The 26,769-nt window shown below is 51.0% G+C and overlaps 10 protein-coding genes across 10 annotated transcripts; 6 read left to right on the top strand and 4 right to left on the bottom strand.

Annotated features, from left to right (window-relative positions):
• Nucleotides 1-631: 631 nt before the first annotated feature.
• On the top strand, nt 632-2,614 carry N7477_008578 (uncharacterized protein; the record flags this gene model as incomplete). The annotated part of the gene is made up of 5 exons (XM_056970241.1): nt 632-687; nt 752-1,073; nt 1,139-1,718; nt 1,777-2,387; nt 2,432-2,614. 5 exons carry the CDS (start codon nt 632-634, stop codon nt 2,612-2,614), a joined length of 1,752 nt encoding a protein of 583 aa, XP_056820273.1.
• Nucleotides 2,615-3,221: 607 nt separating this feature from the next.
• On the top strand, nt 3,222-4,109 carry N7477_008577 (phytanoyl-CoA dioxygenase family protein; the record flags this gene model as incomplete). The annotated part of the gene is made up of 3 exons (XM_056970240.1): nt 3,222-3,469; nt 3,500-3,734; nt 3,852-4,109. The coding sequence occupies 3 exons, from the start codon at nt 3,222-3,224 to the stop codon at nt 4,107-4,109; spliced, it is 741 nt and encodes a 246-aa protein (XP_056820272.1).
• A 2,013-nt stretch (nt 4,110-6,122) lies between these two features.
• Nucleotides 6,123-9,154, top strand: N7477_008576 (serine/threonine protein kinase; the record flags this gene model as incomplete). Its single annotated transcript, XM_056970239.1, has 2 exons — nt 6,123-6,773; nt 6,836-9,154. The coding sequence occupies 2 exons, from the start codon at nt 6,123-6,125 to the stop codon at nt 9,152-9,154; spliced, it is 2,970 nt and encodes a 989-aa protein (XP_056820271.1).
• A 554-nt stretch (nt 9,155-9,708) lies between these two features.
• Nucleotides 9,709-11,971, bottom strand: N7477_008575 (biotin--[acetyl-CoA-carboxylase] ligase BPL1; the record flags this gene model as incomplete). The annotated part of the gene is made up of 4 exons (XM_056970238.1): nt 9,709-10,217; nt 10,267-10,538; nt 10,589-11,155; nt 11,208-11,971. 4 exons carry the CDS (start codon nt 11,969-11,971, stop codon nt 9,709-9,711), a joined length of 2,112 nt encoding a protein of 703 aa, XP_056820270.1.
• Nucleotides 11,972-12,754: 783 nt separating this feature from the next.
• Nucleotides 12,755-13,675, top strand: N7477_008574 (putative mitochondrial genome maintenance protein Mgm101; the record flags this gene model as incomplete). Its single annotated transcript, XM_056970237.1, has 2 exons — nt 12,755-13,350; nt 13,408-13,675. 2 exons carry the CDS (start codon nt 12,755-12,757, stop codon nt 13,673-13,675), a joined length of 864 nt encoding a protein of 287 aa, XP_056820269.1.
• A 395-nt stretch (nt 13,676-14,070) lies between these two features.
• N7477_008573 (aldehyde dehydrogenase ALDH) lies at nt 14,071-15,629 on the bottom strand (the record flags this gene model as incomplete). Its single annotated transcript, XM_056970236.1, has 2 exons — nt 14,071-15,454; nt 15,508-15,629. 2 exons carry the CDS (start codon nt 15,627-15,629, stop codon nt 14,071-14,073), a joined length of 1,506 nt encoding a protein of 501 aa, XP_056820268.1.
• A 1,093-nt stretch (nt 15,630-16,722) lies between these two features.
• On the bottom strand, nt 16,723-17,010 carry N7477_008572 (uncharacterized protein; the record flags this gene model as incomplete). Its single annotated transcript, XM_056970235.1, has 2 exons — nt 16,723-16,761; nt 16,846-17,010. 2 exons carry the CDS (start codon nt 17,008-17,010, stop codon nt 16,723-16,725), a joined length of 204 nt encoding a protein of 67 aa, XP_056820267.1.
• Nucleotides 17,011-19,573: 2,563 nt separating this feature from the next.
• On the top strand, nt 19,574-20,885 carry N7477_008571 (uncharacterized protein; the record flags this gene model as incomplete). The annotated part of the gene is made up of 3 exons (XM_056970234.1): nt 19,574-19,744; nt 19,798-20,419; nt 20,479-20,885. The coding sequence occupies 3 exons, from the start codon at nt 19,574-19,576 to the stop codon at nt 20,883-20,885; spliced, it is 1,200 nt and encodes a 399-aa protein (XP_056820266.1).
• Nucleotides 20,886-21,728: 843 nt separating this feature from the next.
• Nucleotides 21,729-22,441, bottom strand: N7477_008570 (uncharacterized protein; the record flags this gene model as incomplete). The annotated part of the gene is made up of 3 exons (XM_056970233.1): nt 21,729-21,966; nt 22,046-22,255; nt 22,308-22,441. Coding segments are annotated over 3 exons (582 nt in total), but the record flags the coding sequence as incomplete, so codon positions are not given.
• A 3,495-nt stretch (nt 22,442-25,936) lies between these two features.
• Nucleotides 25,937-26,461, top strand: N7477_008569 (Hsp20/alpha crystallin family protein; the record flags this gene model as incomplete). The annotated part of the gene is made up of 1 exon (XM_056970232.1): nt 25,937-26,461. One exon carries the CDS (start codon nt 25,937-25,939, stop codon nt 26,459-26,461), a length of 525 nt encoding a protein of 174 aa, XP_056820264.1.
• Between the last annotated feature and the right edge of the window lie 308 nt (nt 26,462-26,769).

Raw genomic sequence — 26,769 nt, 5'->3', positions numbered from 1 at the left:
ATATCTCGAACTGGCCGCCAAACCTCCATTCCTATCTGCTTCTCTTCGAAACCCAGAGAGGTGCAAAGCCGACAAACCTCGCAGCGAGCCCGAGGATCCAAAGAAATTAGATCCCTCCTTTCGCCCTCTTTACCCATCCCCTTCCCCTTCCCCTTCCCCTTCTCGATCTCCCGCTACCCTCAATCCATAGGTACATAGGTACCCAGGTACCCAACTACTCGAGGACGAGGTACCTGGAGAGGTGGTATATCTACAACATACACGGGGATCTCGTCCTCGGCCCAAGCAGGGCCCAGGCCACGTACGGTTGGCCACGCACGGTGATTTGTGGAGCGCGTGGTGGAGGGGGGTCGAGGCTCTCATCGACCGGCGTACAAAATGAAAAGAATGTCCTTACCTATGTATTAATAGTACCTTTTTTTTTTTCTGAGTTGCTTTAGGGAGCGGCTGCACCCGCTCTCCGGTCCTTTTCATCTCTCCCCTAAGATCCTTCACTTCCTCCTTCTTTTCCCCCCTTCAGATCGGCACTCCACCTTTATCCACCCGGTCATGACAGTCTGAACTTCCATCTTCCCCCCTCTCTTCGTAGACTCTCGAGGGTGGCCTGTTCAGGGCCCCAATGCGTCGCAGCATGCCCTTTGAGTTGCCTGCCGCCCTGATCGTCCAGGGCTGGAAGCCCGTCTCATCGTAAGTCCCGTGCGGAGCGGGATGGAAAAAAAACAAAAAATTCAATCTAACAAGCTTCGTGAAGAAACCGTGCCATCGCCGACCTTGACATCGAACATACCGAACTTGCCCAGACGTGGAGGTCCTTTGTTCGACATTTGACACCCGAAGATACCGTCGAGTGGGTGGAACGACCCCAGACTCCTCAGGATGTCCAGACCCTGGTGCGCAGTCTCCAGTCCCTGTGGGCATCCCAGCCGCGCTGTCGGGTGTTTCGGTTCGCCTCATCTCTCTGCGACCGATTCCTCCCCACCGTTGAAACACACGCGACCTTACTCGCCACTCTACCGGATTCCGATTCCTATCATGGCCCCTTGTTCTACGGGGCCCTCCAGTCGGTGCTCAAGGTGGGTTCGATGCACTTTCCCGGTACTGTGACACCCGGCTGATCCTGCCTTTCCCCACGTTTTAGGCATCCGCAAACTACCCCAGAGTGATGGAAGGTTTACTCACAGCCCTACTTAATATACATAGTGCGCTGGCCCCACTGGCCGACCGGGTCTCATCCGCCAGCGTGGAGTCGATCGCGAAACTGTACGCCCTAGTATTTTTCTTCCTCACCGAATTCATGGATTGGTATGTGAGGAGGTTTACCTGCCAATTACTCCCGAGCCACAGCCAAAATCCATATACCGAGTTCAACCACCTGGTCAGTTGTATCCATCGACAGGCCAACGCCTTCGCTGGCTCGTCCGACTCGATGGATGTGGACGAGGATTCCGATGCAGCATATAGCCCCCGCGCCCTGTGGGAAGACTCCCAACTGAGCCAGGTCGGGCGTCAGGGCACAGAGCGTCGGATTGCGGCCCAAAACACAATAACTCGGCGCTTGATTTGGGAAATTCAACAAGATGCGGAGGAGCGTGTTCGCATTCGAGAAACACGCGACCAGCTACTCGTGCAGATGATCGAAGCCGTGAGCCAGCAGCTGCGTCCTGTCAGTGAGCAGAGTAGCGGCATCGTCTGCTTGACGACCGCAGCGCCAGACCTAGGTAGGTAGTTACGCACAAAGGCGCTGTTGAGCGAATCTCGTCGCTGACTTTGTATCAGTCACATCATCCTTCGAATGGTCCCGAGGATCCAAACGACGCCTCGCCCGTCTTGAGCTTCAAAGCGCCTCCAAGCACCTCCAGGCATTCTTCGACAGCGACAACCAGATCGCCGACCTCCCGGAAGAGGTCCTCGCAGAAGTCAGTGTGGTCACCTCTCTACAGAAATGGGCCAGGAACCCGCGGTCTCAGGCCCTCGCGGTAGGGGGATCGCAGAAAACAACAGCACCCAGCCCCGTGGCTCTCATCTCAGCCTGCTTTAGCGTCTTTGCCCGACGGTCGCAACTGCCCGTGATCTCCCACTTCTGCGCTCTCCCCGCCCACGAATTGCATGGTGTCACCCCGCACCAACAAGGGCTGATTGCCCTCACCTACAGTCTGATTCGCCAATTGATTGATTCCCTTCCCAGCGTGGTCGACAGCGATGCTTTGTTAGACCTCAGTGCAGAGCGCTTCCGTATGCTGGATGGCACGATGTCTAGTTGGAAACCTGCCTTGGCACTCGTTGATACCCTCCTGCACTTCCTACCACCCTTACTTCTCTTAGTCATCGATGGCATTGACACTATTCACGACCCGTCCACGGACACGGAACTGCGCGAATTGATTCGCGTTCTTCTCACCCATACCCGGCATCAGCCCCAATCTGCTTCCAGTGGGGGCACGGGCCGATGTTCCTATTCAAGGTCCTTTTCACTGTTGCTGGGAGGCCCAGCGCCCTGGTAGAAACGATGTCGGAGAACCAACTGGTGCTCACCGATGCGAGCCAGACAGACGAACTCACCCCTTCCGATGCGGTCCTGACGTCGGACCTCGGAGCGGTCATGATGAATGCATGATCCTGGACTGCCTGGCCCGCTTGACGAATTTCCTTACTTATTCCTCAAAAAGAAACCTTTTGATTCCAACATAGATTTGCACTGCAAGGTTGGGCTAACGAGGTTTATCACGACGCATGAGGTACACGAAGCAACGGCGACAACTTGTGTGATTTTGTTGTTATTTTCTTGCGACTTGCATGGGATTGGACTGGTGATACTCTTCGTTTACTGTTGGTGTTGTGTAGTGTTGTGCTATGCCTATTGCTCTTCTGGCGTCCGGCATTGGGACATATCCATAGGCTCCGGCTCTTTGCTTTTTTTCTGCTTTTCTTCTGCCATTCAGCGACCTGTGGTAGACCGCTGTACTATACTGCTTGCTCGCTGTGATACCCTCTAGAACTAATGCTACTCCCTCGGAAATTGAATTCCGGCTTGCATCACTCACTTCACATGTCGAATTTACCGTATCAGGCCTCTATGGCAATCTGGAGCGGTTTATGCTAGTTGGGTGAGAAAGAATTGAAGGATGCGGGGGCTCTGATGGAGATTGCGTTGCGCCCCAGGACACTTGACCCAGCCCGAGACTTCGATGTATGCAGGCTCATCATTTTATCAATGCGAAACAATGAATGGCCACACGTCCGTGCCTTCACGGCTCTATCAGGCCGAGTCAGTCCAGCTCGACGACTTCAAGCAGATCTGCTCGCGCACCATTGAAACATTTACCTACCCACTGGCCTGTGCCGTGGAGCGCAACGTCCCCATCTATGACCTCGCCGTACTCGAGGCGCGGTCGATGACAGCCGAGACCCCCTCCCTCCTGCAGGATGAATGGCATCACATCCTGCACATCGGTCCCGGCATATTTGTCCTGTGAAATATGTATGCACCCACCCGGTACAGCAACATCCTGTCCGCCACCAATTCAGCCTTCGACCGAATCATCGCCAAGGAGCGTGCCTACAACATATCGAAAGGCGACCACTTCGCCGCGGGCGGCATCAATGACCGAATCTGGAACGCTTTCCAGAAACACGGCGAAGAAGACCTCGCCTCTTTCCTCGCCTACTACTCCAACCCATGGCTAGCTACCGTCTGCAACGCTTGGCTCAGCCCAGATTACCGCATCACGGCACAAGTTAATGCAATTCATCCTGGCGGCGCAGCTTAGCAGGCCCATCGAGACCATCATCTCGGCTTCATGGAAACGGACACCTGCGTGCGCTACCCAGCCCCGACGCAACTAACCTCCCAGTTCCTGACACTGCAGGGGGCCGTCGCACACACCGGCATGCCTGCTGATAGTGGTCCAACCCGCTTCTTACCATTCAGCCAGACTTACGCACCAGGATATCTCGCCTGGCGAAGACCCGATTTCCGCGCCTTCTTCCAAGAGAACTACGTCGCGCTCCCACTCAACCTAGGAGACGGCATCTTCTTTTCCACGCCGCAGGCGCAAATACCATGTCCCCATCGAACGGCTTTCGCCGCGTCGCAAACCTCCTACAAATAACTAGCGCGCTTGGCAAACCCATGGAGACAGTCGACTCTCTCCCTTTGGTGAATGCGACCTGGGATCTATTATCCGAGCGCTATGCAGACGCGGGGACTCTCGCAGACGCAGACTTGGATCCCGGCCGGCACTCGCTTGCGCAACGCGAGATCAAGGGGTTCGTGCAGGCTGTTGCGGAAGGGTAATCTTTCCCCACAAATCTGGACCGAAGACCGCCTGTGCCGAATGGGATGGCGCCGGAGAGTGAGCAGGATTTTCCAGAGCGGGGGTTGGAGACGGGCCGGAGCCGTGTACAAGTGGTTGCCGCTCTTGAGGAGATGCGGAAGGATGCGAGGGCTTCAACTCAGCTCCACACATGCCCCCGGTGTAGATTGAGGGGGTGAACGTTAGATTGGTTTTGGTGACTGGGTGCTCCCAAGGATGTATACATGTAGATATGGCATATGTTTCATTGGTTTCATCGAATGGGCCGGGGCACCTGGGGTAGTTTGACGTGAAAGGGTTGATGTTAGGCGGACGCTCTCAGTCTAGCCTCATTGACTTGCTCAATGTTTCTACGTTTCATTGGGGTCCACAGGGTCCAACGTCCTGATTGACGATCAAATGCCAGAAAGTCAATAGCTAGCCACTAGCTGGCCACTAGCTAGCCACCTATGACATCTGGACCAGTATGAACAATATTCAAGCAATAGATGTACCGCAACTATGCAGATCTCAAGATGTCAACTTCAGGGTGACAGCGCTACCCACCCCTGCGGGCTGTTTGGAGTGCTCCGTATGATGGCGTTATGCCCTCCAAGTACACAAAATGTGCCCAGGAGCCAAGATTTTGGTAAACAGTGAAGATCACATGACTCGGCAACTGTGGAGAAAACCAGACGAATTATGTTCCACAACCAGACAGTGACGTGAAATCATGCTGAAATCATGTTGAAGTCATTTTGAGAACCGTCTCGCAAAAACATGGGGCCCATCACGGTGGATGAGGTCTCCCTGTCTCAGATCTCAGGTCTCCGAGAGATTTGGGGCTCCAGACCCCGGACCCTGTGCCCTACCCTAATTATCCTATTTTTTATTTTTTTTTAAATGAAGGGACCACGCGACAAGCCCCCTAAATCCCAAACACCTGAAACTTCGACAGCGGGATCGGAGACTAAGAGACTATTTAGAACAAGTGTCCCCATCTGGGCCGTGCTGGACCTGTCGAACCGACCCCTAGCCATCTGGACCCCTGTGATCGGGACGCCTCCGGGGGAGTTTCAGCTCGCTACGATTCGCGGATCCGCTGCACGCCTCAGTGGGGATCAGCGGGACCTGCATCCAGTGGCCAAGTCAACGGGAGTGGCAACGTTTAAGAAGTGTTCCCCCTCAGGTACGCGGCCTGGCGAGGTTGCTAGCTAAGTATAGATCCAGAGTTCTGGCGTTGATGCTACTCCATCGTCATACTCACTGCTAGCTTCAAGGCATCCCGAATGGCTCGTAGCATCATAGGAGAGGGAAAAAATAAAAAATGATGCATTGGAATGCGCACACTGTCATAGTGGACCACCACGAAGAATGGCTGTCTCACATTTTTTGGCTTTGCCATTGGTGAAACCGTGGCTTTGTGTGTTTTCTCCCCTACACGCGTAACGTTCTCACAGCTGAGCTGAACCACCCTGCACTCCGCGCATCCTCGCAAACAATCGCGGTCTTTGCCGATCCAATCTCCACCGCCCTGTTCTTGCGCCGCTCTCCAGCCATTGTGGGTGATCGACTCCATCCGAAGGCGAAGAGTGGCCCAGCAGACAGAGCCTAGCGAGACAAACTGCCACCGGCGCGAAATCTGGGTCTTCCAGCTCGCCGTGAAGGAGGGGAGAACTGTCCGCGCAACCAGTGAAGTTTTCTCGCACCCGCAGGCCTTTCTCCACTACGGGCCCATAATCGAACCAATTTTCAGGATCGATCTCAACCGTCTAAACGCTACCTTTTTAAAAAGGACGGAATTTCCCCCCTCCCCGCCCGTCCTTCAAGATGAGGAGTCGCTTAGGGATCAATGCCAAGCGGTCTTCCAATCACCGATTCGAGCAGATTCCGGATCTGCCTCACGACAAGATGAACCCCAACGATGCGACTATCGACATTCCTTTGACCGAGACCGTTAGCAGGAGCCAGAATGGCGCCCGCAAATGGGGCTCCCATTCCAACACTACCGCCGCGGAGGATGGGGAAAAGGCTCCTCTTCACACTGGCCCGGGCAAACGTCGTCGCACCGAAATCAATGAGATGACCGGTAAAGCGGCTGCCTCGCCGGAGGACGGTTCTATCAACAGACTGGGTCGCATCTACCAGGCCATCTACAATTTTTCTATCGTCACTCGTTACATGATCTACGTCATTCCCCTCGGTCTTTTGATTGCTGTTCCCATAATTGTGGGCGCCACGGTTGCGCAGGACGCTTACATTGGTGGTGTCCACCTTTACTGGTTCTTCACTTGGGTTGAGGTTGTTTGGGTCAGTCTGTGGGTGTGCAAGATCTTCACCAAGTTCATTCCCTATGTTTTCCAGACTCTTTGTGGTTTTGTCAGTTCGGGAACTCGCAAGTACGCTCTCATTCTGCGCTCCCTCGAGGTCCCTATTACCATTGTACTTTGGTGTGTAATCTCGCTAGTGACCTTCCTTCCGGTAAGTTTCTCAATGCTCGTCGCTCTTATTCGAGTCAAATTGGCTGATCTCAAACACCCCAGATCATGCGATATGGAGTTGATAATAGCACCGCCGTTGAATCCTGGGAGAAGAGCATCAAGAACATCCTCTTTGCGTTGCTTGTCTGCAGTTTGATCTTCCTCGCCGAGAAGGCTCTTGTTCAGCTCATCTCCATTAGCTATCACCGAAAGCAGTTTGACTCCAAGATCAAGCAGTCCAAGCGCAATGTCTATCTCGTCGGTCTCCTCTTCGAAGCTTCGCGCAACATGTTCCCCATGTACTGCCCCGAGTTTATTGACGAGGACACCACCATACTTGATCCCTTTCTGGGCCAGGTTGGTGGCAGCAGTCAGAGCAAGCACAGCTCAGTGATGCCCCTGCGCATGATTCAGAATGTCGGTCGTCAAGTCGGACAGAATGTCGGCCGCATTGGTGACAAGGTTACTGCCGCCTTTGGCAACGTCGCTTCCGAACTCACAGGCAAGCAAGGGTTCAACTCGGCCGCTACCCATTCCGTTGTTATCCAGGCTCTGGAGCGGAAGCGTTGCGCTGCAGCTATGGCTCGGCGTATCTGGATGTCCTTTGTCATGGAGGGCCGCGAGTCTCTCTATCTGGAGGATATTATCGAGGTTCTGGGACATGAACATGAGGCCGAGGCTGAGGAGTGCTTTGCTTCGCTGGACAAGGACGGCAATGGTGATATCTCTTTGGACGAGATGATCCTAACCATCACCGAATTTGGTCGCATGCGTAAGTCTCTGAACAGCAGTATGCACGATGTTGACCAGGCTATTCGCGTTCTGGACAATCTGCTGCTTTCTGTTGCCTCCCTTGTCGGTGTTCTTGTCTTCATTTCTTTCGTCACTACTGGATTTGGTACCGTCATTGCCGCTGGTGCTACTTCGCTGCTGTCTCTGTCTTTCGTCTTCTCAACCACATGTCAAGAGGTACTCGGTTCGTGCATTTTCCTGTTTGTCAAGCACCCCTTCGACATTGGCGACCGCGTCGAAATTTCCGACAAGTCGTACGTTGTCGAGCGCATTTCTCTGCTGTTTAGTGTTTTCCGCAACGTCGGTGATCATCGCGTCACTCAGGTGCCCAACAACATCCTGAACAGTCTGTGGGTCGACAACTTCACTCGAGCCAATGCAATGCACGAGCAGCTCTCTGTTCCTGTCGCATTTGATACGTCCTTCGCCGAGATCCAGGCTTTGCGCGAGGAAATGGAGTTGTTCGTCCGCGACAAGGAGAATTGCCGTGACTTCCAGCAGGATATTGACGTTGAGGTGGTCGGTGTCGGTGACATGGATAAGCTCGAGCTTCGTGTCGACATCCGTCATAAGTCCAACTGGTCCAATGAGACTGTCCGTGCCGCTCGTCGCTCCAAGTTCATGTGTGCTTTGGTTCTCGCTGTGCGCAAGGTCCGCATCCGTGCTCCTGGTGTCGCCGCCCCCGAAGAGGAGGAGAAGATGGATGAGGGCGGTGATGATGACAAGGGTGACAACCCTGGTGTCGAAGCTGCTGCTGGCGATCGCAAGTCTTCGCAGACTACTGGCTTGGCTGCTCCTGCTGCCGCTGCTACGGCAGCGAACGACACGCTATATCCCAACACTGCTGCAGCGACGGGCTTTGAACAGAACCGCTCTTCGGGTACCGTCTCCCATCGCGGATCCAGCGCCATGCAGCGTGAGGCCGCCATCGCCGACCGTCTGAACGCCCGCTCACCTGCTGTCGACATTGGCCGCGAAGAGCAGACTGAAGGCCCCCACCGCACGGTCACCCGCGCCTCCAGCCAGGGCCGCCTAAGTGTCCACAGCTCAGTCTCCAACAACGCGCCATACCGCGGCCTCTCGACCGGCCATCGCAAGGCCGGTCTGCGCGCCTCATATAACGACGGAGAGGTCCCTATGCCCCCGCCCCTCTCCACTGTGCAAGGAGGCATGACCCCATCCAACAGCGAAGTTCCCATCCTTAGCCACCCTGCACCTCCAGGTTCTCGTGGTAGCGCCCGCTACGAGCCTCCCAATCAGGCCGCCACACTCCCTATCATCGGCGCGCCCGAGCCCGACAACTACCACCCTTACTACAACCAAGACACATCCTACGAGCCCACAACCCTGACTGGGGAGGCTCAACCTTTCTCCGGCTTGACCGAGTCATCCTCGCACTACGAGGTCCAAGATCGTTATGACCCTGTCTCGCCCCCCTCCATCTACTCGCCGCAACCTCCCCGACCTGCTGCCTTCTCCCCTGCGACTCAGCCCCAAGATACCAACACGAACCCCACTCACCGTTCCTCGTTTATCTCACGGACGCTGAAGCGTGACAAGGACAAGTCCCAGAGTGATGGCGAAGCGTGATAGTTGATTCTTTGATGTTGATAGATTTGGGTGGTGATTCGTGACATTTCCTTGCCCCAAATTTTTTTTTCCCGGTTCATTCTTCTGGTTTTCTTTTGGATGTATGAATATGCGCCTACGGGCTGCTTTGTGTTGAGAAATAGATATCCACGTCCTTGATGACTACGTGGACTGATTTGAATTTGGAACCTGCTACTGGGACCATAACTGTTGATTCAACAATAAAGCCTCTTACAAAATTCGAAAATTCATGCCTTATCTGATAGAAGACTCATGCATGTTGCGTAGATCACTTGATCTAGCAAGGTGGTAAAAGAATCATAGTGCTGTGAACGCAAGTATAGATGTCTGAGTTTCATCTCACTTCTCAAGGCAAACAGGAAGTTTACTCTCAGTCTTAAGACTCGAATGTTTGGAAGTAATTCTCTTGCTCTTATATCCGTATGAAGGAATATCTTTACATTTAATTTCATGTCTACCTGCGACTTACCCGTTCCGAAGAAATCTTCCTCGGTTCCCACGGTAGACTCTTGGTGAATTCCACACATCACAGCTTAAATCTTCCGCTTTAGTAAACCACGGAAGAAGTCAAAGCTGTTGCTGTCACTCTGCAACTGCCACACCCGTCCAGTTGGTCGGTCATTCCAGCCCATTTCCTCCGCAAGCAAGAGTCCATAATCCCGAGTGATGCCTTGGATGCGCGCACGAGCACCGCCTTCCTCCTCGAGTGTGACGATTTGGTGCATGTGAAGCCAGTCTTCGTAGTACATAGCCTCAAAGCCGCGATCAAAGCCGACGCGCAGGAACCGGGTATACAGATCCTCGAAAGTTGTAAGAACCCGGGCCAGAAGCTTCTCGAGCGTTACAGGCGAGGTAGTGGCAGCGCCGGGAGTAGCATAGCGCGCTGCAAGAGATGTCAGGGCTGTGGTAGGGGACGCGTTTGTGGCATTGAGACCGATGCCGACGACGGAGATGTATTCGTTTGACATGAAATGGGAATTGATGAGGATACCACAAATCTTGGTGTATCGCTTTTGTTCGGGATCCTCAGGGTCGAGGGCATCTGGGAAAATTAGTCACAACGTCGAGTATCAGCATGGAGATCAACTTACAGATATCATTGGGCCACTTCATCTTTACAGGAATCTTCTCATATCCCTTGGCGTAACTCTTGATACCCTTCACTACAGCCATGGCTGCTAGATATTGCAGGAAAACCACGGGAGCGGATTGCATTTTCTCCATCGGATGCCGGACGACTGTTGAGAAGATTAGGCAGCCTGCTGGTGAGATCCAGACGTTGGAGCCTCTTCCACGCCCAGCAACCTGGACAGTGGCGGTAGCAGTAAAGCCCTGAGGTAAGCGACGAAGCAGTTGAGTATTCCTAAATCGAGTCAGACTTGCCCAGATTATAAGAGAGTGGAAATGCCTCACTTTTCCAAGATTGTGTTGGTACTTGTCACCACCTCGCCATACATTAAGTTAGAGCCAAATTGCGAAGCACCCTCTTTCGATTCAGATTGATACTGCCGAAGGTTTGAGTAGAATGCATGATGATTGAAGTTAGGAGTGAGCTTAGAGGACGGTAGATCATCATGGAACACAAGTCTCTTGATGATTTGCTGGTAATCAATAATACCGTCACTCGACGCAGAAGAATTGGTGGGAAGCGACTCCTCCAAGTCGCCCAGGTTCCATGTACCTGGACGCTCAATTCGAAAGGTGTCGTTTTCATCTTTCAGATACTCGCTTTGATTTTCATTGGTCAATGCTGGTGCTAGGCACGCCAATATTTCCATGGTTTCATTGGCATCAAGACCAGAGACATGCAACGACGATAGGGAAGGCACATGTGCTGTCTCTTGCGCAACTTGCAGTCCGAGTTTAGACAAACAAGCCTTCAAGAAGTCTGTACGCTCCTTGTCATCGGCAGCAAGTGCGTCAACAAGGTCCTTATACTCAGGTCCATCGGCCTTCGGGTCCAGGTTCACTGCAGCAAATCTGGAAAAGAGTGTCAGTGAGTTAATTTGTCACGTCCGCATGGGCCACATACTCCGGGTGCGGTCCAGTCAATATAGCCGCTCCATCGCCAACTTTACAGTAAACGACAGCTGCTGCGCCCTCGCCCGCATCAACATTGAGCTTCTCAGAGTAGTTGGCTAGCACTTCAACACCCTGGTCCTTGAATTTGGCTGCATCCACAAAAACACCACCGCCATTATAGTATGATCGGAAGTGCGTCGGTGAATTCTCGGTGCTCAATGCCTCCTTCGATACGTCCAGATGTGCCGCTCGTGCACCCGCCTCGCTGTGGTAGACGAAGCCAGGGAACGCCCCGCCACGGCAGGTACCAGGGAAGAAAGCAAGTTCCCGGTCGCCAATGACCTCCAAAGTCTTATCACCAACCTCGAATTCACACTTTTTGCAACCATAGTAGCCACCCGCGCACAAACCGAGGTATTTCCCGCCCCGGCGCACGAATTGGGTGATGCGCCGGTTGCCCGCACCATTCAGTGTACGGCCGTATCCCTGATCGGCACCGCCGGGGATTACCAGCAGGGCGCATGTAGCCGACCATGGCTCCTTAAGAAGCATATCACCCGTTACTGGAGTAACGGCATAATGGGGAGCAAGTAGACGGCGGAGGGTGTAGAGGGTGTGTCGGACTGAGTCAACAGTAGTTCCGGTTCCTGTCGGGCCAGTGTCGGTCAGAAAACGGCTCAGCTGCCAAGCGGAATGAGTGAGCGAACCGGAGTAGACAAGGACATTGAGCCTTTTGCCGATGAGATTGGCCTCGTTGCCCGTGGGCGTCGCCATTGTTGATTGTAGGGAGGAAAGTGTGGGAGACGGACGATAAGGCGAATGATAAGGATGAAGCCGATGCCAGCCGTTCGACCTCTTCCTCTTCCCATCTATGACCATGTCGAACAACGCAGAGCCTCGTGATGTCCCTCAGAATGATGATGATGATGAGCCCGATGAGTGGTAATCGATGTCCTTTGTGTCTTGGAGAGTCGATCGAGGTTGCTGATGGCATGATACAGGGACAAGCGCATCTTCAGCACAGGTTGTCATGGTAAGCAACGAACAAACTGCCTTCCGTTCCAATCGCTGATGAAATATAGCTGAGCAGGACAAAATGAACGACTGCTACTTTGCAAAGAAAGACTGGCGCGAATGCAAGAATGAGGTAGGTTGTTATCTGTTATGCTTCTTTTCTCTATCCATCTCTCTTGCAGCCAGACCGACCTTGTCCATTACATCTTCCCCTGGATTCCGATCAACTGCAGTTTTTACCACAATCGAAGCCTTTCCAGCTGTCTTCCATCATTTTCCACTGACTCTCTCAATGCAGATGGAAGCTTTCCGCGAATGCTGGAAACGACAAGGCAATGACCAGCGAACACAAAGTCAAGATGCGTGACGGCTCTGATATATTCGAACTATGTACTTTATTCTACTCTTAGCCAATGTATAATTTCCTCTGATCAATTTCCTCGGACATGAAACCGAATTCTACTTCCACCTGTGTTGTCACGTGATACCGTTTTTGAGTGACTTCAGCTTCAGCACAAGCTCCCTGCATCATCACATCACATCATGTCTGCTCTACGCTGTCGCCCGTGGCGTACATTGGAGGCTCTTCAGAATGTAGGAGCTACTGCTCAAGCTCCCCGTGCTCGGATGATCACAAAAAGCCTGTCCAGCTCCATGAAGACGCGCGCGATCAGCTCCAGCTCAACGCGCCCCCAAAACTCACAAAACAGCGCCGCCAAGCCGACACCACCAGCTCAAGCACCGCGCACAACAACTGTTACCCCCGCAGCTGCAGCAAATCGTGCTCCTGCCGCAACACCGAACCGCGCAACGACAGAGAATCTCGCCAAGAGCGGACTCTCTGACCAACCCCAAGAGATCGAAAATGCCACAGAGGACAAGATTGACTGGACGCGCTCATTCCACGGACTCTCCGCAACTCCTTTTCCTAAGGAAGCCGCGGATATCCTGATGGCCGAGACAGACCCCGAGGAGGTGGAGATTAAGCCGGATGGAATCCTCTATTTGCCGGAGATCAAGTACAGACGGATTCTGAACAAAGCTTTCGGACCTGGTGGATGGGGCCTCGCGCCGCGTGGTGAAAGTATTGTGACGCCGAAAACGGTGACGAGGGAATACGCGCTTGTCTGTCACGGCCGGTGAGTTCGCTGCAAGGTACCTCGGATCAACGATCAAAGCTGATAAATCTATTGCAGACTCGTTTCCATCGCCCGTGGCGAACAAGACTACTTCTCGCCGGATGGGATCCCCACCGCGACGGAAGGCTGTCGCTCCAATGCGCTTGTGCGCTGCTGCAAGGACCTTGGTATTGCCAGTGAGCTTTGGGATCCACGCTATATCCGCAAGTTCAAGGCGAAGTACACTCGCGAAGCATTTGTCGAGCACGTGGTGAATAAGAGAAAGACCAAGATCTGGATTCGGAAGGGCGATGAGGTCACGTATCCATGGAAGGAGACGAAATAGATGGTTTTTGCAGAGGTAGATAGAGGGCACCTTCGACTAGCTTGTATTATACCTTTTCTTTAGTCATGTTGTAATTCCGCCCCAAATCAATGACACTTGATATCCACTTGAATATAATTCACTTTCCTTCAGTTGAAGGGAAGTATATTGGCTCTGCTTCAATGATGAATTTGATTGGAAGCGCTATTCACCACTGTGGATTGAGAGAATATAGACATTCAGGGATTCCTGATAATGCTATTGCTCTGCAAGAGGCACAGCCGGCTTCTCGCGTGGGAAAGATTTCTAATGAAAGTCAAACAGGATTGAATTATTCATGTGGCTTCTTTGTTGGCGTCCTGGGTCATCAAGCATCCATAATCAGCTTTAATCTATTGATGTACACATTCTCCAACCTATAGCCTGGTGCCCATGTTAACATGCACAGCCTTGACCTGACTATAGGCTTCAAGACCAGCTTCTCCAAGCTCGCGACCAATGCCACTTTGCTTGACACCGCCAAATGGCACACGAGGATCACAGTCCTGACTGCTATTTATCCATACCATGCCTGACTCAATTTCCGCGGCTACACGATGAGCACGCTCCAGATCCTTGGTGAATACAGCCGCACCCAGACCGTACTCGGAGTCATTTGCCCGTTGAATCGCCTCCTCCTCGGTATCAAAGGGTAAGATCACCACGACGGGCCCAAAGACCTCCTCGCGGACAATGCGCATAGAGTCAGTGACATCAGTAATAATGGTTGGCTGGATGAAGTATCCATGTTTGTGCTCAGCGCTGGCAGGAGTATAAGTAGCACCACCGGTCAAAATCGTGGCACCCTCCCTCTTCGCTATCTCGAAGTAAGAGAGGATACGCTCGTATTGAGCGCGCGTCACCTGCGGGCCCTGGAAGGTCGACGAATCCCACTGGTCACCGAGCTTGACACGCTCCACGGCCTCTTTGAATTGAGGCAGGAAGGTCGATAGGACATCCCGGTGCACGAAGATGCGAGATGTCGCAGTGCAAATCTGGCCCTGGTTTGACATGATTCCAAAATGGGACCACTTAACTGCCTGATCCATATCGGCATCAGGGAACACGAGAAGCGGAGACTTGCCGCCAGTCTCGAGGGTGATGTTTTTCAAGGATCCAGCGGCCATCTTCATAATCTCACGAGCGGTGCCAGTAGATCCAGTGAATGCAATCTTGTCCACCAATGGGTGGGAGGCAAGAGCAGCGCCAGCCTCGCGACCGTAGCCATTGACGATGTTGACAACCCCGGGAGGGAAACCGGCCTCAGCGATCAGCTTACCCAAGACCAGGACGCTCAGCGGAGTCTGTTCCGCGGGCTTCAGCACAACGGTGTTACCGCATGCCAAGGCAGGGCCGAGTTTCCAAGTTGCCATGGACAAAGGATAGTTCCAGGGAATGATCTGACCGACAACACCGATGGGCTGGCGAATGGTATATGCGAATTTTTGCGGGGTCGTGCTGATCGTTTGTCCAAATGTCTTATCGGCCCAGCCGCTGTAGTAGCGAATGGTGCCAATGGCCTCGGTGAGATCCTCCTCGAGGGCTACGTGATAAGGCTTGCCGTTGTCCCACGCATCAATGGTAGCAAGAAGTTCTCTATTCTGTTCCATCAGATCAGCAAGTCGCGCCATCAGCTGGCCGCGCTCGGTGGAAGGAAGAAGCTTCCACGAAGGATCTGCCAATGCGGCTTTCGCGGCCTTGACGGCGCGGTCGACATCATCGGCACTGGCAGCATGCACAGTAGCAATTGGCTTATCTGTACTGTCTGCAGTTAGCGATCGGTTCTGTACATGAAGAGGAAAGTGTGGACCTACGCGGGGTCGAGCGAGGTGATAGTCTGGCCGCTTGAGGCAACAAATTCGTTGTTGATGAACAGCCCAGTGGGTTGCTGGTAGCTGTGCCCATTAGGCGTGAAGATACCGACGGAAAGAGTCATGGCTGAATAGGCAATTGAACTAGCTGAGTAAACATATGCCGTCACGAAGATATCAGAGGGGCACGAGGCACTTTATAGCAAGTGGGTCACCCCTCCGAGGCAGTCGATTCCGATGAAACTAGGCTGTGAAGGTTAGGTCCAGCCGCGGTACACTCCAATGAGCCCCGATAAAGACTATCGCCGTCCCATCGTTCTCATTTCATGTTAGTATTGTAGTATCCATAACATAAGGAGCGGCTTCTGCTTATTGGCTGGTACCAAATGGGGTGCGTTAATTCGAGGCATTGAGAGTAGTACAGGAGCCAGAAAAAAAAAAACCAGACCGCGATGGAATCGTTCCAAAGGGCACGATATATCAAGAACATAAGGCCTCGGATTTAGTATCGACGGTGATCTAAGATCTCGAGGTGCTTGACGACGCGCATTATTATTCAAGAAGCAGGACCGTGATACTCAGTCATACCAAGTCTACACAGGAACACAAAAAAGTCTGTGGCAAGAAGATCGATGACCTTTTTCGTCCAGGCAAAATGCTTCTACTTAATATGCATAGTTTGTTCTGTCGCGAAGTTCATTCATCGTCTTCATATCCACTGCCCCCAATGTTGACAGGAATCTTTCCCGGACCAACAACTGACGAACAAATTTCATGCATGGAGAACTAAGTGAGCTGACGAGCCACCAGCTCACAGAGACTGTTATTTTGCACTTTCATGAACCCCCCGATTCAGGTTGGTGCAATAATTATTACTCTCCGTATGGGTAGGATCAATCATTCCCACGAACCCCATCCTGCTAGACATACCCTTGCGACTCACACCCCGCTGATCTTTGGGGTGATCGAAAGCCCGTACAATCGATTGTAAGTACTCTTTCAATAATAACTAGTTATACCGTAAATCGAGGCACGTTATCTCCGACTTTAACCCTAAGTGAATCTAAATGTGGGTTGAAATCCGCACGGATGGGTCTGATGATACCCTATCCAGGCGCTCTCGATTTTCTATAATAATATTTTGTATAATTCCTTAATTGTGGTTTCGGCCAAACGATCTTGACCCGCATACCGTTTTCTATCGAAATTGTCGACATGCTATTGAATATAACGGGGAACCTTATCGGGGTAAGTGGTCTAAACGTTATCTGATTCCAGGATGTAGACGGTGCGTTAAATGGAAAAACCCGATGGCCACATAAAATTGCCCATGAATCTCACCGAGGTACGTTCCTTGTCCTTCCACCAGGCCCGTTGAATCCAGCGTGCTTGGCGTTCATCTTGAGGGTGAATGAACTCCGGATGAGTCCAGCGTTCAGGCAATGAAGAGTGGTGGAAGGACTTGTCGTCCAACTCATCCACTGCAAGAATATCTGGTAGCGACATGATAGTATTTGGTATGCACAGGGCGCAATGGTGAAGTTGAGTGAAGTGAGACTAATCTTTGGGGAAAAGTCGCGGGTCGCAGACAGGCGCCTTGGCAGAAGTTCCTCTTCAGAGTCCCAACTATAGAAATCAGAATAGGCCCTCCTAAAGACGAAGTTTTCGATTTGTCTCAATGAAGGACCTTAGTTATTCTTTTTCGGAATTATGAAGATGGAAGATGAATGATGAGAGATATGATAGATGATGGATTCTGGAGATGAAGCTATGGATCTAGATATCATGGAGGCTGAGGCAAGGATGCGGTGAAGTGGGGCAGTATCCCAATTCAATGCGAACAAGAATCATATAGGTGGTTCGCTCAACCATCTGATTCTATATATCAGCCAGTATACACACATTACATTCGATGATTGATTGATTTATTAGATCTTCACTTTAGGCTCATTCTAGATATTTTCCGAATTGTTTCGTATCAAAATTCCAACAATCCGTAGCCTTACATACTGCATTACTTATATCAATGATTCCTTGAGGTATCATGGGTAGCTAAGAAACCCAGGGTTCGACCCATAGATTGAGTCAATGTCCTAATGAGTGCTCAATGAGCATATAGTTAGAGTGGGACAATGTAAGCCACAGGAATTGTCAGGAATTGTCAGGAATTGTCAGGAATTGTCAGGAATTGTCAGGAATTGTCAGGAATTGACATATTGTCAAATAGGACATCTAGAAGTGCGTCAACAGTGGCTCTTCCCCGGCGCTCAATCTACCATCACGAAGCCTTGTGATGAAAGCTGCACTGATGGCCTTACTGATGGCCTTGTCGATAGATTAATGCCAGAACTTAGGGCTAATAGTATTCCCCCCGGACGAAAACCCGGAAGGAAATGTCATTCCATGTTACCGGTTCTTTGTTGTTGCTTGAGCCTTTCATAGCGACCCCTTTAAAATAGGTTGACTTTGAGCTGGGTTGGCCTCGTATTGCCGCGCGTTATGGCGTAGTCTAGTCCCGCCACCCAACGCGTAGCTCCATGTTCTTGATCAAGTTACCTCATCTATCTAAGGAGTAGATGTCATGGCCTACTAATCGCGATAGCCGCTTCGGGGGCACGTCGGAAAGCTCGCGGAATGGCATCGTTCTATCAGAGCTTCTGAGAACAGCAGCTTGACCGTGATGGTGTGTTGAGTGTCTTACTAATCATGATTATTTCATCCTGAATGTCTGTGTCCTTATGTGAGTGAAGTGACTGCGCTAAGTTCTGTCGGCTCCGAGGCAGCGGCCGGTTTCGCTGTGCCCACGGAGGACGTGCAATGCGGGGAACGTGTTCCGACGGTAGAGGGCCGCTAGCGCTGTTTCGTCGCTGCGGCTTTCTCGCTGTTACCTCGTCCGACGGACCGCAAACAGTAGCACAGTCCACAAACCCGACACCACCGATTCGCCTAACTCTTGCGACACGGACTCCCTGTGGAGACTCTCTCTCTCTCTCTCTCTCTCTCTGTCTGCCCTAATATGACGAGACTAGGCAATCCGGGACCATGTATGACTGATATGTCTATGTCAAGTTCTAGGGAGAATGGGATGGTCTCGACATCAAAGCATTCTGTATACGTGTTGGTCATCTAGAAATTGACTTCAAATGACAGTGAGCTCAGGCCCTGACAAGGCATCGGTGCGTGGTGTGACATTGGTGGATCTACGGGGCCCACTCAACTCGAATCTTTGAACAGAGCCTTGGGGGAATCTGCGTCGCGGAAATACATTGGATCTGGGCCACGTGCAGGGACCTTGTCTCGGCCAAATTAAAAAAAAAATTGGGTCCTCCAGTGTCTTGCATCGGATGTCTCACGTATTCGAGGGCTTAACATTCCGCGGCTGATTGCGGGGCGTTCAATAGTGGCGGTAATGTTCCTGACTCGGGCCTTCGCTTAGGCGATCCAAAGGCCTTCTAGAATGTCTGGTTCCAAATTAAGTGGTAGAAGTCAATCCAATTGGCACACAAAGACCTCGGCAAGTCACAAGTAAAAAGAACCCGGGAAGTCTGCAGCCACACTACCGTTTAGGGCCAGTTTTCAGTGAATGACCGCAGAACAATTCTGGGAAACGGTATAAAGCTCTTAGCTCGTGGAAGAAACGAAGAAAAGACTGCATTGTGTAATAATGTTGGTCCGTGGAACGAGCAGCGGACCTATGGAGAATGCTTGGGCCAGTAGTTCCAAAGATTTCGATCGTTCCGATCGGGAGCCGTTACCCTTTTAGTGCATCCGGGGTCCACTCGATCACACTAGGGCACATCCATGGCCACACTGACCAAGCTTTCTTGATCCTGCTCTTCATATCCGTGCCTCTGCATCCACTTTCAAAGTTCCAAAATGGTCTGGGTAGGCGATCCGAGTGGAGCCGGCACCTGCCCGTTTAGCCTCGCGGCCGGTCGCCCGGCAGTGATGCAAATACATATAATCCACGTTGGTGGATCGGCGCCATGTCCCGGTCGAGGGTACCTACCGTGGGCAAATCCGCGGCTCCGGTCCTTTTGCATCTGTTCTGTCCCTCCTCATTCACACCATGGGGCTCGCTGAAAGCTACCCTGCCTACGGTGGCCGCGGCCCCGACGACCTTCGTCTGGGACTTGGGCTGGGCACATTTGCCACTATTCTCATGATCTTGCGCGTCTACGTTAGACTACGAGTCAACCAATTCGGCACAACGGCGTTAATCTGGTCCCTCGTGGCTTGGGTACAAATCTCCAGCCCTGATATGACCTAGCTATCTACTGATACGCTCAATAGCTTCTCACCGTCATCACACAATGCTTTGGCGTGATATCTATTCTTCACGGGCTGGGAAACAAAATCGCGGTCGTCAAAGAAACCAATCAACTAGGAAATTATCTTCTATTCACATGGATCACAGTCTTCTTTTTCAATATGGCAATTCCAATTGGAAAGGTTGCAGTGGCGGCATTCTTAATTGAGATCAATGCAGGAGGCAGTACGTTCCCATTACTTCCTTGTCTCACGACTTATCTAACATTTGAATTCTTTCCTTCTGAAGATCCGAAGATTCGCAAAAGTCTCATCGCTGTTGCTGCATTGAATATCATCCTCAACATCCCCCAGATCTTGCTTGCGTGGTTCCAATGCAGTCCTCCCAATGCGCTCTGGGACCCCGCACGACAGAGCCAGTGCAATCACAATACAAGCGTTCACTACACCTATTTCGTTGGGAGCGTAGCGGCAATCTCGGACTTTTATCTGGCGATCATTCCCGTTACGATGCTCGCACCGTTGCGGATTGATCGCAAGCTGAAATGGGGTCTGAGTTTCCTCATGGGCGTCGGTGTTTTTGCTGGAGGAGTCGCCATTGTTCGAACGTGGGCAGCTAAATTCATCATGAGCGATGACCCTTCATGTAAGTCATCCTGTCATTCCTGTCCGGAGTAGTCGCAGTCGCTAACACAGACACACCAGGGGGTGTCGGAATCTTGTTCCATTGGGGTGAAGTTGAAGAATGGGTTGTTCTCATATCCATGTCTATTCCTCCGGTTTGGCCTTTGTTCCGGCCCTTCACACACCGGTTCATCAAATCTACCGCGTCTCGCAGTAACCCGCTTTACAACCAGTACAGCCAATATGGCTCGAAGACAGGTAATCTTACCTCGACGGGCGCACCCCCGGTCGTCACGACCACTATTTCCATTTCATCTACCAAGGGCGTTTCAGCCGCAGCTATGCCCGTGGGTGCATCATCCTCGGCGGAGTCTGTGACCAGGTATTCGGGAGAAGAACCCGAGACGCCTCATACTGTCTGGAGCAGCAATGGGGACCCAGAAGGCTGGGTGGAAATGTCCCCCTACAAGCAAAATCATGGCCAGTGAGATACATCATAGCTTCGGCTTCGTTTTGTTATGTAATATTAAACGCCTAATATAATTCAACCCCTCCAGCTTTGAGGAATGCTTTCACGTGAGCGCCCACTGTTTTAAATCAGGCCCTATCGAGTTCTCTCTCAAAGAAAGTTATCGCCTTGTACATGACTCAAGCCATAGAGTCCCACGCATGATAATTAAACTTTTGTTTCAAACTTTATTTGTGGCTGGTAGAAAGCTAAACCCTCTTTTGAAGCTCTAATGAATTACTTGAAGCTACGCGGACTCTGGTACCGAGACTTATTGAAGACGATCCGGCTTGTGAAGACGATCATAGCATTGCCTTAAACAACGTCCTTTGAAAAGTGACGCTACGGACTTGGGCAACGCATCTGAGATCTTCGCGATGAATTGATTCATATTCGCATTTTCAGAGCTTCGACTCTTCCGACTGGGTTCCGATGCCTGTGATTCATTCGATCTCACCATCTGTCCCACCATTTAGCCCTGACAGCAACAAAACGAAAGTAGAAATTATGTGCTGATATGACGCAACGATGAAACCAGATCGTCGGTTACTGTACTATTAAATACCAAGATCAAAAAGCTAAAGATTTCGAGTCGCCTAATTGGCGAAAGAGGAAGTCAAGATTCTCAATCGATACAAAGTGCCAAGCATTGGTAGAAGATATCTCCTTTTCCCAATTCAGTATCCTCCACGATAAATCAGTCTATCTCTAGGGTCCTAAAGAGACAGGCGAAATTTACGAGGCATTGGGCAAAGTCTGCCCATGTTTCATTATAAGACCTGGAGGGCAACACAACGGAAGCTTTGGCATACCAAAGCTAGCATTACAGTCTCGATCTCTTCCAAGGCGACATAATGAGACCAGTTATGAGATAAGTACACACGACAGAGTATTCCATCAGCAACCCCATGGCCAAGAATGGGGCTATCGGGCCGTACAAGGCACTCCATCTCAGATCGGATGAATCGAATACCGAAAGGAAGAGGAAGGTGATGCGGACGACCATGAATGGTGCAGCTAGAGCCATAGCTTTCAGAGCCTGCCAACCAGTTGTTAGCTCTCTAGTAATTCCATCTTATCATTAGATGACGTACCGTTCTGGTTGTTCTTGAAAGACGGGAATGTTGTTGCCAGAAGTACCCTTGAACAACCAGCAAACAAAGTAAGAAAACTACTACAAAAAAGTATCCCGCTTTGACAAGTTTAACGCCTATAAGGACATCGGAGTCGTTGTCGCTTCCCTCGAGAACCCCGCCGGTAACAGTAAGTCCCATTCCTGCGAAGAAAAGCACGCGGGATACAAGCAGGCATTGTCTGAGTCTTGCGTTTTCGTCGTGTTCAAGGACGATTCTGAAGGTCATATCAGACAACTTTCATCCAGTCTTCATTTGCTCTCACATACATGATTCGGATGAGTCCCAAAGTGGCTGCAATCAAGGGGAACACGCCCGTGTTCAGAAGGATTGTCGAGGCTATTGCGACCCCGAGACTGAAATCTTGCTCCGTGATGATAACCAAAACTCCCGAGGCGATTCGAACTAGAGAATAATTGATGTTAGAGACGTCAAATTATCACAGATTAAATGCATAATCGTTGTGATACGCACTGAAGGAGAAAATTATCATAATTATTCAGGCCATGCGAGGTCGAACGTGTCGGTAGCATGCCAAATACAATGACAGTAGAATGATCGGGACGTAGAAAACTATAAGAGCAATGCCCAAATTTGAATGGCTGTCAATTATGTTGAAGAAGGAATTGGCAGATCCGTTGTCAAAGTGCTGATATGGTAGAGGTTTTCGTTGTATCTCGATGGGTATGACTCAAGACAATGGAGGAAAGGAAAATATATTAGCTCAAGGAATCTACTCATCTTATAGCAATTCCCCATAATATAATTTCGCTCTTACAGAACGGCTTCACAGAATGGCTATGCTTGGGATTCCCAATTTACTTCGCAAGATCAACCCCTTTTCGGGAGTAGCGCCGGGCGCCACCCAAGTCTAAAGCCATCCGCTGCATCGCTGCGTCGCTGCCTCAGCTGCGGACTTCGAGCTCCGGCAATTTTCTCAGGGCTACAACTACATGATATGGGATATTCTAATTGCGAGGTGGGAAGAATCAAGTCGAGCGACAGAGTATAGTGACTTGTCAACTGCTGGAAGAAGAATTCAACTAGGCATGGTAAGGTACATGAGTTCCCGCTTTGAAGCTTGGGACGGAGCCGGATAAACATATTTCCGGCAGTCCATCCTACCTGTGACTTGCGACTCAGGCCAAAAGATCGACATTCTGAACAGAGCCTCCAGCCCCACCCAATTGAACATGAAAAAGTAAAAGTCTTGCAAAAAAAAGGGCCATATGTCAGTTCCTACACCATCTCGGGTCAAGTCAGGCTCGCTACGTTTTCAAATTCGGCCACGTCAATGCATAGGGCTTCAACTCGGATTGAGCTCATCAGCCAAGCGGGCGGCTTTTAGGTATTGGTCATGGTGGGTGTAGCAGGAAAGTCCAAAGGATGCGGGACCTGTCGAACGCGAAAGATTGCGGTGAGTCATTGTAGCCGCCATACTATGCCACGGGCAAAGGCGTGACTGATTCCGGCATCCAGTGTGACCAGGAGAGACCGGTCTGTACGCAGTGCGCGTGGTCAAATCGAGTATGTAGTAAATACCAAAAAGAAAGGGTCTTTGTGCTGGTTAATCCGGCTACGACAAAGACACATACCTTTCTCAAACCCCAGTCTTCAGATTGCGGGTCACTGCCTGTTTCAATGTCAACTGGGACAGAAAGCTGCGTGCCAGCGCTAGTCTTTGGCAGCCCACCGGTTACTACTGCGATTTAAGGGTCAGCAAAAGGCCTTTCCGTTTCTTGAAACAGCTCCTGCCTATCATATTATACAAAGTCGCAGCGAATGCCATGCGTTGACTCAGAGTTTCCTCTCACAATGTCTCCCTTCTCGATGGCCATCCTCGGACCCTCGGTCATGGATTCAGCTACTCGGGAGCCTGGCCACGGACTCTGACCTGCTTGAGACATCAAGTGTCGCGTTGGCCGCTTCGTTCATAGGAAGAAAATCTCAAAATCTTGCCTTGATCAGAATGAGTCTCAGTCTCTACACACGAGGGCTTCGACAGCTACAGAGGGCTTTGCATGATCCCAGGGCAATGAGAGAAGTCGAAACGCTGGCTGCATGTATGGCTCTGAATATTTACGAGGCTATCGAATGCCCGGGTTCCGAGACAGGAGCTTACTTCAATCACTGCCATGGGATCATAGCCTTGATACAAGCCCGCGGCGCTCATGCACACGTTTCAGGCGCAGGCCGTTTGCTATTTCTCGGGGCTCGTGTACCAGAAGTAAGTTGTCCGACACATGAGAGTAATGAAGCTATGATTCTTACTGATTGGAGTTTAGATCATGCGAGCTTTGCGCCGCCGTACCTCAACAGTTTTGAGTGACAAAATATGGATGACGCTACCCTGGTCCTTAATTCCAAAGTCCTTCTACGATCAGGTCACTGATTGTCTCGCCGAAGCCCCTGGTATTCTCGAGCGTGTGCCTTTATTGTGGCATCTGAGTTTCACTCTACGAATTGACCTTGTCAACGAATTGGTACACGAATGTAGGCAGATTGATGAAAGATTGGCTTTTATCCACGATGAAATGCAACGGGCCGCGCCAGATCGACTATATTGGTCAATTCCATCCCAAGGTACCTCTGCATGGATTCTTGACAGTCCGGTGACTTTTCCGGTCATTTACTGGTTCGTTGATCTTCACTGTGCTGCAACACTCATCCTACTCTGGGCCACTCGGACGATGACATGATCGGGACTTTGCAATCTATACGGCCATGTCGATGAACTGATGGCCTCGAAGGGCTGGGCTCTCGAAACTTCGGAGACTATGGCGCCACAGAGCTCAGAGTGGAATGTGGCCAACCCCCTTCCTCCTCTTGATCGCCACAAGGACATTCTCTCTATGGCTCATAGAGTTTCTCAATCCGTGGAATTCTTTCTTCGAGACAATATGCTATTAGCTGGGCCGTTATCCATAGCTCCAGCACTTGGTATTGTTATCGATGCTCTCAAGAACCAGCCAAATTACGCCATCGAGATCGCATGGCTACAAGAAGCCTTGGGGGTAGTTCGACAGAGGGGTATTCGCAGCTTGTCATACGTGATGTCATAGATGGTCCACTGGTCCACTTTTGAGTAAAAACAATATGTCATATATACAGCCAACAGAAATGAGTCTTATCGCCCAGTACGTAAGAGATGATGATTTCGTACATTGTGGCGAGCTGCCCCCACCCGAGCCCTCTGTGGGCTAGACATAGTCGCGTCGATACTATCCAGTTGTCGTGGAACATTTGGCCTTTTAGAAGTTTGTTCCGTTATGATGATTCCTCCCATGTAATGACTGCTGAATTGCATCATCGGCTTGGGACTTGAATTACCTTCGCACTTTTATCGAGTCAAGATCATCTGAAAACCTTGACTCGATCATCTGATAACCAGCAAATACAACGAAGGCATCTATGCCCAATGATAGCTGCACCGTGACATCAGCCAAACCTAAAACTGTACCGAGTTTTTTTATGAATGAATATCGAAGCTCCACATGATCTGCAATGAGCAATCTAGAAGATTCATTACGTCCTCGTCCAGACTCTCGGGCGTGTCATCTGAGCCCGGATCGGTCACGTGACATGGTCGTGGAAACGTGGAGAAAGATCCACAACTAGCGGGAAGGGCCGCGCGGGTACGAGCATCAGCATGTACACGTCAACGAGCTCCAATAATAGTATTCAGTAATTTCTGGAAGAACCAAGATACCTATGGATGAAATGGCCAGAAACACCGCTCGATGCCCGCTCCTGTCTATAAGAAGCCCAGCATCTTCCTCTCTACCCATCATCCATCAACAGTTCCAAGACACTCAACTATCAAAGAGCTTCAATCACTCATCTTCCTCTACTCGAAAGTCCACCTCTAGTCAAACATCTGACTATCTTCAACTCCAAAATGTCTCTCTTCCGCACCAACCTCCCAGCCAACGACGGTTTCTCGTCTCTCTTCCGTCTTCTTGACGACTATGACCAGCACCGCACTGGTCGCCAACAGTCAGCGCTGCGCATCACACCACGCTTCGATGTCCGCGAAAGCAACGACGCATACCACTTGGACGGAGAGCTTCCCGGAATTGCGCAGAGTGATATCGACATTGAATTCTCCGACCCGCAGACCTTGGTCGTGAAGGGTCACACCGAGCGCTCTTACAAGGCCGAGCCATCGGAACAGGCCCAAGGCCAGGAGGAAGAAGGCTCCACTGCTGTCTCTGAGACCGTCAAGACTAAAAAATCCTCCAAGTCCGAGTCGAAGTCCATCTTCTGGGCTAACGAGCGCGTGGTCGGCGAATTCCAGCGCACTTTCTCTTTCGGTCAGCGCGTCGACCAGGATGCTGTTAAGGCCAGCCTGAAGAATGGCATCCTGTCTATCACTGTGCCTAAGGCGGCTTCCGCTTCCGTCAAGAAGATTACCATTGAGTAAATTGACGGGCTGAAAGTTTTTATCAGTTGTACTTCGACAACTGGACGAATTACGACTGCATTACTTGATTGATCGCGTTGGAAAAACTTGTGACTCGCTTTTGTGTTTTCAAATTGTATTTTTAGGGTTAATAATAATTTGAATTCTTGATCACAATTCGTGAATGACTAGTAGGCAACGTAGAGTGTAACCAGATAATTTCCGGTTGACTGGTGGTTTGAATAGGCGACCGTAGGCAAGCTCAAATCCATTGCCCATGGCGCGTCCCCCATACTTGTAATAATTAGACATTCTTTCTCTCAGTCGCA

This window comes from Penicillium maclennaniae (assembly GCF_028827695.1).
Source record: "Penicillium maclennaniae strain IBT 15551 chromosome Unknown utg000007l:1.0-4884863.0:1.0-4888362.0, whole genome shotgun sequence".
Taxonomy (NCBI): domain Eukaryota; kingdom Fungi; phylum Ascomycota; class Eurotiomycetes; order Eurotiales; family Aspergillaceae; genus Penicillium; species Penicillium maclennaniae.
This window is presented reverse-complemented; position numbering and strand designations above follow the sequence as displayed.